The sequence below is a fragment of the Epinephelus fuscoguttatus genome, linkage group LG20 (genome assembly GCF_011397635.1).
Source record: "Epinephelus fuscoguttatus linkage group LG20, E.fuscoguttatus.final_Chr_v1".
Taxonomy (NCBI): Eukaryota; Metazoa; Chordata; class Actinopteri; order Perciformes; family Serranidae; genus Epinephelus; species Epinephelus fuscoguttatus.
In genome coordinates this window covers 23,345,091-23,358,709 of record NC_064771.1, presented here as the reverse complement: position 1 = coordinate 23,358,709, position 13,619 = coordinate 23,345,091, and the positions used below count along the sequence as shown (strand labels likewise).

The window sequence follows — 13,619 nt, the reverse complement described above, 5'->3', positions numbered from 1 at the left end:
CTTTATGTAGCTTTTATTTCTTTAGTCATGTATGCCTGTATTGCGGCAGATTCTAACCCATCTGTCTCGACTGGAGAGCACTTTGGGTCAACTGCTGTTGTTTTTTATGTGCTATATAAATAAATCTGACCAGACTTGATTTAACTGATATAAATGAGTCAGTTTGCTAACTTTACGACTGTTCACTACTTCTGCTTCTGTTAGACTACAATTAGGCATGTCCAACATTTCAACTGTTTTATCACAACAATAAAACAAACACCACAGCAGGAGGCATGTTAGTCGTTTCCTGCTGGTGGCATGGATGACTGGATAAAGTGTTCCAAGGAGGCAACCTATTTACTCCAATGAAAGATGCTCACTGGGCACATACACCAAAAAAGTTTTTCAGGCTTCCTTTCACACATGAGGATTAGAGTTAGTTCTCTGGCTTTACTGCTGGCTCCTGTCCAAATGAACTGCAGGAAAATAATTCACTGATACAACTTAGTCTGCCTGTGCTGGTGGACCTGGGAAAAGACTTTTGATCATGTCCCCTGTAGAGTCCTGTGGTGGTACAACTGAAGCAAACTGTACCATGAGCTATCCGGTCCTAAGTGAGAGCTGTGTGCGTATACTCGACACAGAATCAAACATGTTTCATTGGGTGTTGGCCTGCGCCAGAGCTGTCCCTTGTCACAAATTCTGTTTGCCATATTCATGGACAGGATCTCAAGGCACAGCTGGGGGAGGAGAGAGTCCCGTTTGGGGACCTCAGAATTGCGTCTCTGCTCTTTGCAGATGATGTGATGGCTTCATCAGACTGTAACCGCCAGAACACAGTGGGGTAGGATGATTGGGATGAGAGTCAGTACCTCAAAGTCTAAGGCTGTGGTTCTATACCGTAAAGTGAGTTTCTGCCCCATGCATGAGTTCCATACCGTTGAATACCGTCCCTTCTTCACATTGAAAGGGACCAGTTGAGGTGGATTAGACATCTGATCTTCCTGTTAGAACTTTTGTGGGGACATCCAATTGGTAGGGGGTCCAGAGATAGACCCAGAACATGCTGAAGAGAATATATATCTCTGGCCTGGAATGCTGGAGGATCCCCCAGGAGGATCTGGAATATGATTAGCCTGCTGTCCCTATGAGCAGACCCCAGAAAAACGGAAGCTAATTAATAGATGGATGGAACCATTCACGTGAGTTTTCCATTTTTATTAGACACAACTGCAAAAAATGTGATTGTGAATACAAAGAGCTGTGTTTGTGATGTGCAGAAAAATATATTAATCATTTTACTGTCACTTTTTATTTGGTTCTAGTGAGTATCATGTGGCTTGCACTTGTGGCTACAATGCCAAAATTCATGCACACCTGAGTGCTGTTTCTGGGGGGCTTCTTTGACTTGCTCTCAGTCAGACTGCCTAATGATGTAATTCTGTGGTTCCCAGCTAGTGGGTCATGGCCTAAAAGTGGACCACAGGTTCATTCTGAGTGGGTCACAATATGTGGGTCAACTTCATCCAAAAAAAAAAAAAAACTTTCTTTTTTTGTAGCCTGAATGAGCTGAATTACTTGTAGCTACAATAGTTTGTGTTTGTTCACAGTTGGCTTCAGCCCTAACTTCACTCTCTTATTGCAATACCTCTTATTTCATTGAGCTTTAAGCCCAGTTGTACTTTTGTTATTTTAGTAGTAGTAATAGTTCGGCATAGTTCGAGCAACACAGTGGTTAGCAGTGGCTCCTCACCACAATAAGGTCATGGGTTTTCATCCATTCATGATTCAGAATGGATGAATGGAAATGAGTTAATTGGGTGTTAAGTGGGTCTGTGAGGATTATGTGTGGACTGTGACCAGAGGCAAACCAGTTGGGAAACTCTGATGGAATTAAAACTAAGTCAAGACAATCTTGGAAATTCAACGTCAGCAAAATTTGAACAGTCTCACCTTAAGGACAAACTATGTTGATTTGCAACATATTTGTGACTACAGATACTTTTCAATGTCGATTAATACATCAATTTTTTTTACCAATAGTTGTTTGGTCTATAAAATGTCATAAAATGGGGAAAAATGTCAAAAAGTGTTCCACAGCCCAAGATAATGTCCTTAAAATTCTTGTTTCGTCCATAACTCAAAGATATTCAGTTTACTGTCCTAAGGCCCTTTCACACCTACCTCATTTAGTATGGACTGTCTGACTTTTTAGTTTCAGCCAAACCAAATTTAAGGGTGTGAAACCTCCTTCAGACCACGGTCCAGACCAAAAAGTCGAACCTTGGTCCACTGAAAAGAGGTGGTCTTGGTATGGAACAAACTGAACCATGGTTCGGTTCATTTTTGGATGGTTCGGACTTTCAAGCCAATTACAGGAAGTTTTGGCAGGCTATTGTTATGTGATAAGAGTAGTGTAACACTTTGGTTTGTAGTGTTTAGTTTATCAACAGAGAGAGTGACGGTGGCTGACCTCAGAGCAGACAGGTGTAAGCAATTGGAGCACAGGAGAAATCAGAAGTGAAGTTGTGGAGTGGTAATAAATGCACACTGTTGGTTTCAGTTTGTCCATGACCAATGCAACATAACAGAATTAGCCGCAGTAGCACAAGGGAAGAGTTGGAGGTGGCTTTATAAGGAGTCCGTTGGAAAAACTCACTAAAACTCTGACACTTTTTAATTATTTTCCCAGAGGATGTGAGAGAAGGGCTATAAGATGATGGAAGCGTCCATCTACAGACTAATCAAGGTACAGTATGGGGACACACAGCTCATTTAGATGATGATGATAGAACATAGGTATGTCATGAGTAATTCTTCAGTGCGCTCACATAATTGCAATGTGAAACCAAAACTAACCAGATGAACTGTATGCAATGTAACAAAAATGTGGACCATGGTTCAGTCTTTTAGATGTGAAAAGGATCATGGAGGAGTAAAGACACCAGAAAATATTCACATTTAAAAGGCTGGAATCAGAAAATTTGACTTTTTTTTTTCTTAAAAAACTCAAACTGATTAATTATTATCAAATTAGCCGGCAGTTAATTTAATAGTTGACAACTACTCGATTAATTGCTTCATCTTTGCAGCTCTATTTGTCATAGGGCTACAACTACCATTATTTTCATTAACTATTAATCTGCCCATTATTTTCATGATTATTTGATTATTTCGTCTGAAAAATTGTTAAAAATGCTCATCACAGGTTCCAGAGCTTTCAGTGATGTCTCCAGATTGTTTCTTCTGTTCAACCAACAGTCCAAAACCCAACGATATCTACAACGACTAAATTAACTACATCATACATCATTTACAATCATAAATGACAAAGAAAAGCAGGAAATTCTCTCATTTAAGGAGCTGGAACCAGCAAATGTTTGACAAACAGTTGGCGATTCATCTTATTCAGATTGACTAATCGATTAATCGACTAATTGCTGCTGCCTAAGTTGAATTGAGAGCAGTTCAACTAATGACAGATTAGAGAAAAGCTATTGAAAATAATTATGTAGCACTTGCTTTTCTTCTTTCTTTCCTGGTCTTGGGATTTGGGATCCACTAATATTCAGCAAAAAATAAAAGGAAATAAATAAAACAAGGCAGCTTTTGCATTTAGCAAATCATCACAGCTAATGTGCGCTATGACTCATCATACAACTCACTGACTGTACGTCACACTGAAGGTCAATGTACTCTGGCGCTGAGCGGAAGGCATGTGACTCACCACAGAAATAGCACATTCAATTAAAATTAAGTTGTGAAAGACACAAAGGAGAGCAGCAGCTAATACTTCATGTCTTTTCCTCCAATGACACATTGTGATTGTTCCGCTTCGCCAGCTTTAGAGATGGTTCTGTGTTCATCCTCCCAGTTGGCCTGTGGGGCCTTGTGAATAAACACATGGAGGTTAATGTCTCATGTTCTACCCCGTTCTCTGCAGACAGCTCTGACAGGAGGAGAGAGAGAGAAGAGCCTAAAAGGAAAGCTGTTTCGGTAATACGCTAATCTGGCTCTCACATCTCTTTGTTTTAGGCAGTGAGACAGGATATTTTCCTCAAGCTACCGTTGAGAAGTACATCTCCAGTCCGCTGTGGGTGAGCTGTCAAGGGGAAATTCTTCCTCCTATTCTCTCTTTTTTTTTTTTTTTTGCGAGAACACCCCTCATACCCTAAGGGGCCTTTAGTGAACTTGCCATCACCCACACATACTGACAGCAGAGAGCACGCACTTCCACGGTCCCGCTCACGTCACCGAGGCGATAAACAGCCACGGGCCTCGCCACAGAGATAAGGCTTCCAAGCAGTCTCTCAAACAAACAAAGCCAAATGACGAATCTGGAGAGATGTTAAGAAATGACGCCATATTGCCCATGTATCTCCTCTGCCTGCCTTTTTTTTCCCCTCCATCCACACAAACACACATATATATACTTGTACACCCACTTCAGCGTGTCCTGGAAAAATCATTAGAGCCCCCACCACCCCACACACACTGCATGCAGATGGAGAAAAATAGGGCTGAGAGCCAAAACGCCTGAGGGGCTTTTCATGACAATAACCTTCTGTAGAGCTGCTTGTATCCCTCCACCTAGATCAGGGAGAGGTGCTGAGGGATGGATGGGAAAATAAGCGAGATAACCATACAAAATATTAGGCGAGGAACATTCACACAAAGTACAGAGGAAGAAGAAATCCGTGTCATTTTGCTCTCATGGCCTGGAGAGATGGCAGGCTAAATGCTCTTTTAAAACAGCTTGAACATTGAAATGATGATGGCTCCTTTTGCCTCAGCAAAGCACATTAATACATAGCCGAATGCCATTTCCACTTTTGTTAAATGGCTCACCTATTGAGTATTCAATTACAATGGCTGTCTCTCGTTTGGAAGACGGGGCTGGGACCCATAAAAATAAGCTCCCTCTGAGTGTGGAGCTGCAGAACACATTGGACGGCAATGGGAGGCATGAAGAGCTCCTGTATGGGGGTGGTATATAATGTTAATGGCAGGGGAGTGAGGAGGTTGTTGGGTATTGGCTGTGGGGCAAAAAAACTAAGCTCCTCATCTGCGGTACCGTTTTATTAAGGAAGCATATTTTTAAACCATTTGCGCAGATAAAAAAAAAAGAGAAAAAAAAAAGAAGGAGCCCTAGCTCATGAAATGATCTCAATTGAGAAAGCCATGAATCCTGGCTTAAAAAAACATCAGTCAGGGTGATTAATTCAGTCTTGATTAATCGTTCCATTTGTCTATGATATGTCTAAAATTCCACAATACAAATCCGGCAGTAATGGTCCAATCCTTCCCCCCTATTGTGTGGTTTATCTCTTATGCTCAAATAGCAAAAGCAAATTGTGGCTAATTTTATCGGCGAATCCACTGGCATGTGGTTTTTCCAGCGGTAATGATTCCCTCATTCGGGCCTAATTAACTGCAGCCATTAAATGGAGGGAAATGTAATGCCCTGGGTTCCATGTCAGGTAGTCAGAGGAGGACAGCGCAGGAGGACTCAATTAGGCCTGTGCTGTTCCCAGGTTATCACACGACATGTTTGCCAATTAAGTGGAGTAGCGTCTGATGTCTATGTGCCTCTGTCGGCACCATCTCAGAGGCCTTGGCAACGCAGAGACGGCGTCGCTAGCCTCTCCACCCCCCCACCAGTGAAGGAACAGACACTACACTATGCCCCAAAAAGGCAGTAATTACAGGATGGATGGGAGACTGTTATATAAGTACGAGGCTGCCGATAGGCCAGGCAGGGCCTGCTGATGCCAGGTTTCAAACAAGTACCAGCAGGATCGAGTTACAGCAGAATTACCAAGGGTAGACTCAGTCAGACACACAGACACATTTCAACATCAGAAGCAGGCTAAAACAAGGGAGGAAACAGAGGCTATTGACATTTTTTTGGAGGCTGTGGTGTTACACGTCTGATTTGGAATTTCAAACGATCAAAAAGGGAAATCTGAGTGAAACAAGATCCCCTAGTCATGACAAATAATGCAGCACTCCATTCTCAAAATCTTCCCCAAAATTATTATTAGTCACTTTCAAAACATGAGATCTTACAGCTGCTTTTAACATATTCCCCCAAGTGTGTGCAGCTCTGTATCGTGACTCAGTAAGAGTGGGAGAGGAAGGCAGAGACAGGCAGACACATTAGCCTCCCCTTATGGCACATTCTGCAAGGCTATAGGAGTCAGTCTGCGTGATCCTGACTGTCACTGACTTGTTATGAAAGCATCGCTGGCTGAGGCTGATCCATCACTTTGGGGGGTGGAAGTTGGGGTGAGAGGACGGCCAGGGGGGCTGGAGGGGGGCGAGCGTGGGCGAGGCAGCCCTGTTGCCTGTCACTCACCATGCACCACTGCATGACCGCCAACCTTGTCTGGCTTGTGCACAATGGGAGGTCTGGGGCTCGACTGTATGAGCAGTCATTCCCCGCTCCCTCCTCCCAGCAGCCAACACAGAGGAAGGCCAAAAGGAGTCAAAACACTCTGGACAGGCATTAGTCCTATATAGACCCTGGAAGACCTCACTGCTTGAGGCAGGCAAGCTGTGAATATCTGCTCTGTTTCCCACTGAATCTCTTATTTTGGCGGTCTTAGCCGGGTTCAATTCCGGAGAGCAAGCCCCGACAGAGACTCCAAAAGATAATCTCCTTCAACAAACATGCATTGCAATTATCCAGAGTCATTAAACTGTAATGACTGGAGGTGTGAGCAAACTTCTTAAGCAAACAGTTACAGTACCACCCACCCGAAAATACATAACGCTTGCAAAATGTACACCATGGTTTAGGAGACAGAATCATTCCTCCTCAATTAGGGAGCGAGAGAGATGTGCATATGTAAAAGGGAGGTCTTGTGTTGGGAGAGGAAAGAAAAGAGGAAAAAGCTGAAGTCAGCAACAGCAATAAATCCTCAAATGCTGAGCAGTTTCTTCCAGCTCTGTCCTGGTCTGTGGACCCCATCTCTAACCCGAACACAGGGCTCTGTTTAGTAGCTTTAGCAGTGGGGAGGCGAGTTCAGTCCAGTGATCATCCACTCCCCTCCTCCCCTCTCTCCCACCCTGAAGGTGCAGTTTGTCCAGGCGGTGCCTCAGAGTCAAGCTCAGCTGGCCTGTTAGAGGATACTTCCCAGCAGCACCACGGTCTGTGACCACAGCTTGACCCCCAACCAGCCGCTCACTTCCACAGAGGCGAGAAAAATCAATAGATCAACTGGCATGAAATGGTGACGCGATTGAGATGAATGATTACTGGGGCTAATTCTTATTCATCTCTTTATGGGGCAGTGATAAGTGAGAAGTTAAATGGATACTGAGGAGAGCAACGAGTGGAGTGAAACAGTGACCATGACATTTTGATTTTGCTTTAAACAAGGTGAGTTGATACATATATATAAACTTTAAAGCACTTAGAGAACACATAACCCTACTGCGACTGCAAAATCCTTTGAATTAGTTATATAAATAATGGAAAATACTCAGAGGTGTTTAATCTGCATCCAGCAGGTTTGGCTTTTTTGGGGAGAAAACCTTAATCCTGACTGGGAATATCAGGGTTTGTACAAGGATGTATTGTGCTTAAGTTCAAAACACACTTATGACCGCTGAGTCAGGGCCATTTAAAGACTCACTCCAGTGAAAATCAAGTTTTTAACTTCGATAACATGTCCATATGTTGTTTTTTTATATGCTACAAGACATGTCATTAGCGAAATAAGCAGTCAACACCAGGGCTGAGCATCCCTCCCCTAAGCTGCCATGTATCAGTGGAAGTCTGTTACATCACCAACCAAAGGAACCAATCCTATAACATTACAGTAAAACAATAGTTACCAAAAAAGGAGCCAGATGTAGCTACCTATCAGTATTTTGTCAGCTAAGTTTCACTTTCGTTTCAATTGTCAGAGCTGGTGATCAATTAGCAACACATTATCAGCTGTTTGATACATAGTCAAGTTACCTATTACCATCTATAAGCAGAGGTTCGTGTGTCTGATGAGCAGAGTCAAAGGTGAGCAGGTACGCTTGAGCTTCAGGCGAGCTGCTGAGGGGCGGGTGGAGACAGAAGCAGGGACTAATTGCACATTCATAGATCTGGCGAACTACATGAGGAAAGATGTGAAGTTACATCTAAGCTATTACAATATGTAATTTTTTTTTTTTTTTTTTTTTTTAGAGATATTTTTTAGGGCATTTTTCTGCCTTTAATTGATAGGATAGTGAAGTGTGAAGGGGGTAGAGAGAGGGAGAAACATGGAGCAAAGGGCCACAGGTTGGGGTCAAACCCAGCCCTGTACATGGGGTGCCTGCTCTACCACTAAGCCACCGACGCCCCACAATATGTAATTTTGATGAACAAAGATGAGCTTTTAGGGGTTTAATGAATATCAAGATTGGGTTTCAGTAGTGCAACCTTTAACTTGTCTTATCTAAGTTTACATCAAATAGGCTATGTCTACAAGAATCTGGAAAAAATATACTTAGGTGCCCTGACACACCAAGCTTGGTCAGCTTTTGATTAATGTCGGGCCGTCAGTGAGTGTCTGTCTCCTTATTTCTGTGGTTTGTCATGCACCATTGGCACTAGCTGGCCCTTGACGGCTGTTTTTTGGCTGATTCAGCACGTTGAATCAACGGCGGAGCCCGACGGTGAGTGAAATCACTCTGACTGACAGTTCAGCTCAGTGCCCACGAGGAGAAACGGAAGTGAAGGAAACAAACAAGTTGCTTTAGTCAGACGAACTTGCCATTGAGCTCTTTAGCAGGAACAGTTTGTAAGTACCCTTTGTTCTGACCTTGATCTGGTTGTGTTGTTAATGTGCTAACTCGCTAACTAATACCTTGAATATGTCCTGTCGATCTTCCGGTTTGCCCTTTTGAATGAAGAATACAGACTATAGCTTTCTGCTGGTATGGTGAGTTATTTCCTGTCACGCAGCTGCAGAACATACGTGCTAGTCGACTGCTGACTGTAGTCCTTGCGGTGTGTTCACATGCAAGTTTTTGGCTGGGACACAGGCAACACGAGGTGACACAACAGTCGGCCTTTGCCGCCACTGATTCTTTGATGTCGTTTGGGTATGGCAGAGGTAATGCATAATAAAAATCGTAATAAGAGTTGTTTTTCTTTCAGGCTCATTCAAATATTTACTTAACTTGTAGTAATAAAAAACAAGTATAAGAGTCTACAGCCCTGCTAGCAGCTCTAGCAGCTAAGTGCTAATGTCAGCATGCCAATATGCTCACAATCACAAGCGAATGTGTAGCAGGTATAATGTTTACCATGTTCAACATCTGAATTTAGCACATTAGCATGCTAACATCTGTGGTTTTGACATTTCAGTCAAAATGTTTTTGAGACATCTGACTAAATGACCAAAAACACAACAGTCAAAGACAACTAAAAATATAACCTTCATTGTGAAGATAAATGTAAGTGTGCACACAGAAACACATGTACTATACATCGTAATCAAAACAATGTGTTAGCAAACAGACTATCTGTCCTAAAGAGGCCTGACTGAGCACACGTCTCGTTTTACTTACCGTCTCGTTGCCAAACAAGATGTCGACGTAAGGCATGACCTCCATCAAGGGCTCTTTGAAGAACTGGCTGATGAAAGGTGCTGAGAGGTTCATGCAGAAGATTTTGTTGTTATCTGAAGCATGCTTCGCCACCTTTAGGATGGACTCCGGGGACACAGTCAGGAAAAACCCCTGAAAACAAGAATATTATTGACTTAAGTGATGTCTTTGACAGTTTGACTGACCTCAGCTGAAACACATTAATCTGTACCGGCAGCATTATCTGTGTTTTGACAGCACAACATGAGCCACAATGGACTGAACTGAAACTCTTTAAACTGCTAATTTGTGGGTTTTGGATCCTGACAAGGCAATTTTAGGGTGACAAGGTTTGGTATTATTAAAATAACACAGGAGCCAAAAGAGGGGAAGAAAAAAAAAGTGGTGGTGCTCAAACATTTATCTGAAATGGTTTCTTAGAGCATACACAGAGCAACAAAGAAGAGGAAAAAGGGCAGGAAAAAATCCATCCAGGACAAAGCCTGTGGCTGGGCTCCAAGGCTCGTACTGGAGGAAGCAACATGCACGTATCCGATGATAGGGCGAACAAAAGTCTCGTCTGGACTCTCCTTACTTGGAAACAAGAGAGGCAGCTCCACTCATTGTGTGAATGAATACAAATCAGGTAAGAAAACACCTTTGTGTTTCAGGTGGAAACCTGAAGCGAGACTCTCCTGCAAGCCACACAAAAACACTCCTCCTTTGATACTGATCTTCTTAACCTTGTTTTTCAGCAACAAGCTGCTCTGTAAAACCACTGTGTCACAATAGGGGCAAAGGGGGGAGAGAGGAAAGGAAAGTTTCAGCACAGTGATACATTTAATCTGGCTGAAAAGCTTCCATTGTGGGCTACAGTGCAGTTCTCATTAAAGCACTATGACATTTGCAGCGACGGAGGAGCGACCTCCATGAAAAAGAAAAGGGTATAACACCGATGAATAGAGGGTGACTGTGTAGTCAATCAAATGTACAAGGCATTACAATGCAGCCGTGCTAAGCAGGTGAATTTTTTATTACACATTCATGGTGTCATTCTCTCTCTAGGAAGACATTCTTGTCCCTCTGCGGTGCTGCATGTCCTGTGGTTTTTTTGTCTTTAAGTTAAGGCCCAGGTCAGCGCCTGTGGTTGCTGTGTCACAGTACCATCTGTTGAAGACTAAAAAGGTGTTTTCAATGGACCTGGGAGCACAAAAGGAACTCACTCTGGGCTAATGGCCCATCACTGACCCTGACATTTTTCTTTTGCGGCGTGCCAACATGTCAGAGGAAGGGGAGATTGTTTTCTGACACAAATGGTCTTTTTTTTTTGGTAGTTGAAAATAAACTGTCATGGTTACCGTAATGTTAACACTGATCAAAGGCCGGCGGCTCGATCAAATATCTTGAGGGGTGGTGAACTTTAAAAGCCATGCCACAGCTTCTCTAATCACACACTGGCTCTGTGTAATTTACTTCTAACTCCACTACCACTGCCAGTGCCATCACATTAAATAGCTCAGACCTGATTCCTGAACAAATTATATCCATGTAATACTAAAACAATACTCAAACACTGAATTCTTATTGAGCACTCTAGGTTCATTTCAATTTGATGTGATGCGTTTACCAAAAACACAATCATTCCAGTCCAAACAATAACATGTTACAGTGTGAATGGATTTAAAATGCCAAATGTGAACTACACACATTTATCTTCAAAACGATATCTGTGTTTCTCCTTAAAAGTTGTTTAGCTAACAACATCTTGATTAGGTGACTAACAAGTCCGTCAATGTATCGATTCAGTGGTCAGCAATCCAATATCATTATTGCAAAGTGAAAACAATAATTCATATTGTCATCTTTAAGATATGCCTTTATTTTGAAATTTGCATGGCACATCTGTGTCACTGTCAAACAGTGCCAGGCAGATAATGGCAAGCAGCCAAGAAAAAGACAATGAGGATATTTATTACTCTTGGGAATAAATCAGCAGTGTGAAAAATATTTTGGATATATTTTCAGAAAAAAGACGGGTCAACAGACAAAACACATGCCACTTGTAAACAATGCTGTTGCGAGATAAAATACTCAGGAAACATGATGCACCTGCCTGACCGGGCATCTTACTTCGCTCACTTCAGCTCAGCTGCTCTGTTTCAACAATGTTAGGCTGAAAAACATGCATGCAGTGACTTTAAACCAGATGCATAAGGAAAAGTATAAATAATACATGTAATTAGTTAAGCTTTGAGTCAAGATAAAATTCGCTAGCGGCTAGGCTAACTCATGCAGTGTGAAAATGCCACTAATGGTGACTACCAAAAAAACAATGCAAAAAAACAATTGTTTCTTCTGCATTAACAGTTATTTCTTAGCCACATTTCATATTTCTATTAAAAGTTCTTGTAGTTAAGCCATGTTTTATGTGTGTTCGTGAAATCAACTTAAACTATACAACACTTAAAGGAACAGTGTGTAAGATTTAGAGGGATTTAGTGGCATCTAGTGGTGAGGATTGCAGACTACAACCAGCTACTAGCTGCTCGCTAATTCCTGCTATCAGCTGTTTCCCGTTTATCCACCACCAGCGGCTCGCACATGCAGCGTCATCAACAGCTCCTCCCACAAGTCTTCAACAGCCCCTCCCGTTGCGGAAGGCCACCTCGGTCTTTTTAAACTAAAAGGGTTCCGCCAATATGTCTACCCTACGAGGCGAAAAATTGGGCACCTTGGATCAACTCGCCAATCTGGCTCTGTGTGTCTAAACGCTCGCAGCTTGCCAGCAAAACGGCCCAACATTCGCCGAAAATCTGGCCGTATAAAACGGACTAGTGTTTCTCTGACGCTCTTCAGCTCATCGCAGACGGGCAGTGAGCCCAGCACCTGCTAACGTATGCTCACTTTCTTCTGATCCAGACGTTCAAGAGATTTTTACAGTGAGCTGAATTATCCACAGAGGTCTCCTCTCCAAAACAAAGGACCAGGTCATTAAAAACACTAAATAAAATAGTCTGAAGTTAATACATTAGTGTTTTTCAAATGCTGTTTGTAGCTGAGAGGCGACTAACTACAGTGGCTGACACAAAAAGACGAATGGCCCTGTCTAGAGCCAGTGTTTGGTTTGTCCATTCTGGGCTACTGTAGAAACATGACGATGCATCATGGCGATACCTGTAGACGAGGACCTGCTGCTCCTTTGTAGAGATAAAGGACTCATTCTAAGGTAACAAAAACACAAAAACACAATGATTCTTATTTTCAAGTGACTATAACCCCCCCAAAAAAACATACTTATTATATTATATTACATTTCTGCCAGTGTGTCCCCCTAAATACTACAAACTGGACCTTTAACTGGCTAGAATTATTTATGTGTTGTTTGCATCTTTAATGGCCAAAAGCCAAAATGAAAGGGATGGCAGCTTGTTCTTTGACCAACTGTGTTTAATGACCATATGACATTGTATTGTAAAAGACTTATATTGGTAAATATGTATCATTGTCCAAAGAATAGATATAATATCATATCATGATGAAATAATTGTTTACTATTGATGCACCATCTCATGATCAGTTTAGTTAGAAAATGAAGACCTAAACAATTTTCACACCTATTAAATATATTGCATGTACTGTGTTAAACAGTGCTTCGGCAGTTTTTCTCCTGGGTTTTATGTTTTAATTCAATAAAGTGTATCAATTTATGATGTTAGGTGCACCTCCACTACAAAACACTTTGCGACACTGTGAAAACTAACACATAAATAAATATATTTATATCAAAAAAGCTAAATGACAAAAACAAACATCTAATTGATGACTCAAAGAAACTGAAGTCCAAATCTGTCTTCCAGTTTGCACATCCAGATGTAGCTTCACAACATCTGTCAAAATATTTTATCAGCTTTGGTGCACAAAAACTAAAAAAACAAACAAAAACACTCCATCTACACATAAAAACTTTCTTGTGTGTGTGTTTGTGTTTTAAGTGAAAGTAAAGCTGCAGGAATCTTGTTCATAAAAATCATACAGGCCGTTTTTTCCACCAGGCTTTAAATGTT

General features: G+C 41.9%; 1 protein-coding gene across 3 annotated transcripts in view; it reads right to left on the bottom strand.

Moving 5' to 3' along the window:
* adkb (adenosine kinase b) overlaps positions 1-13,619 on the bottom strand; it is a 144,859-nt gene that overhangs the window by 36,321 nt on the left and 94,919 nt on the right. For all 3 annotated transcript variants that reach the window (XM_049563710.1, XM_049563709.1, XM_049563711.1), the window contains one exon: positions 9,538-9,708. In XM_049563710.1, the coding sequence (XP_049419667.1) occupies positions 9,538-9,708 (171 nt within the window). The remainder of the gene's footprint in view (positions 1-9,537; positions 9,709-13,619) is intronic.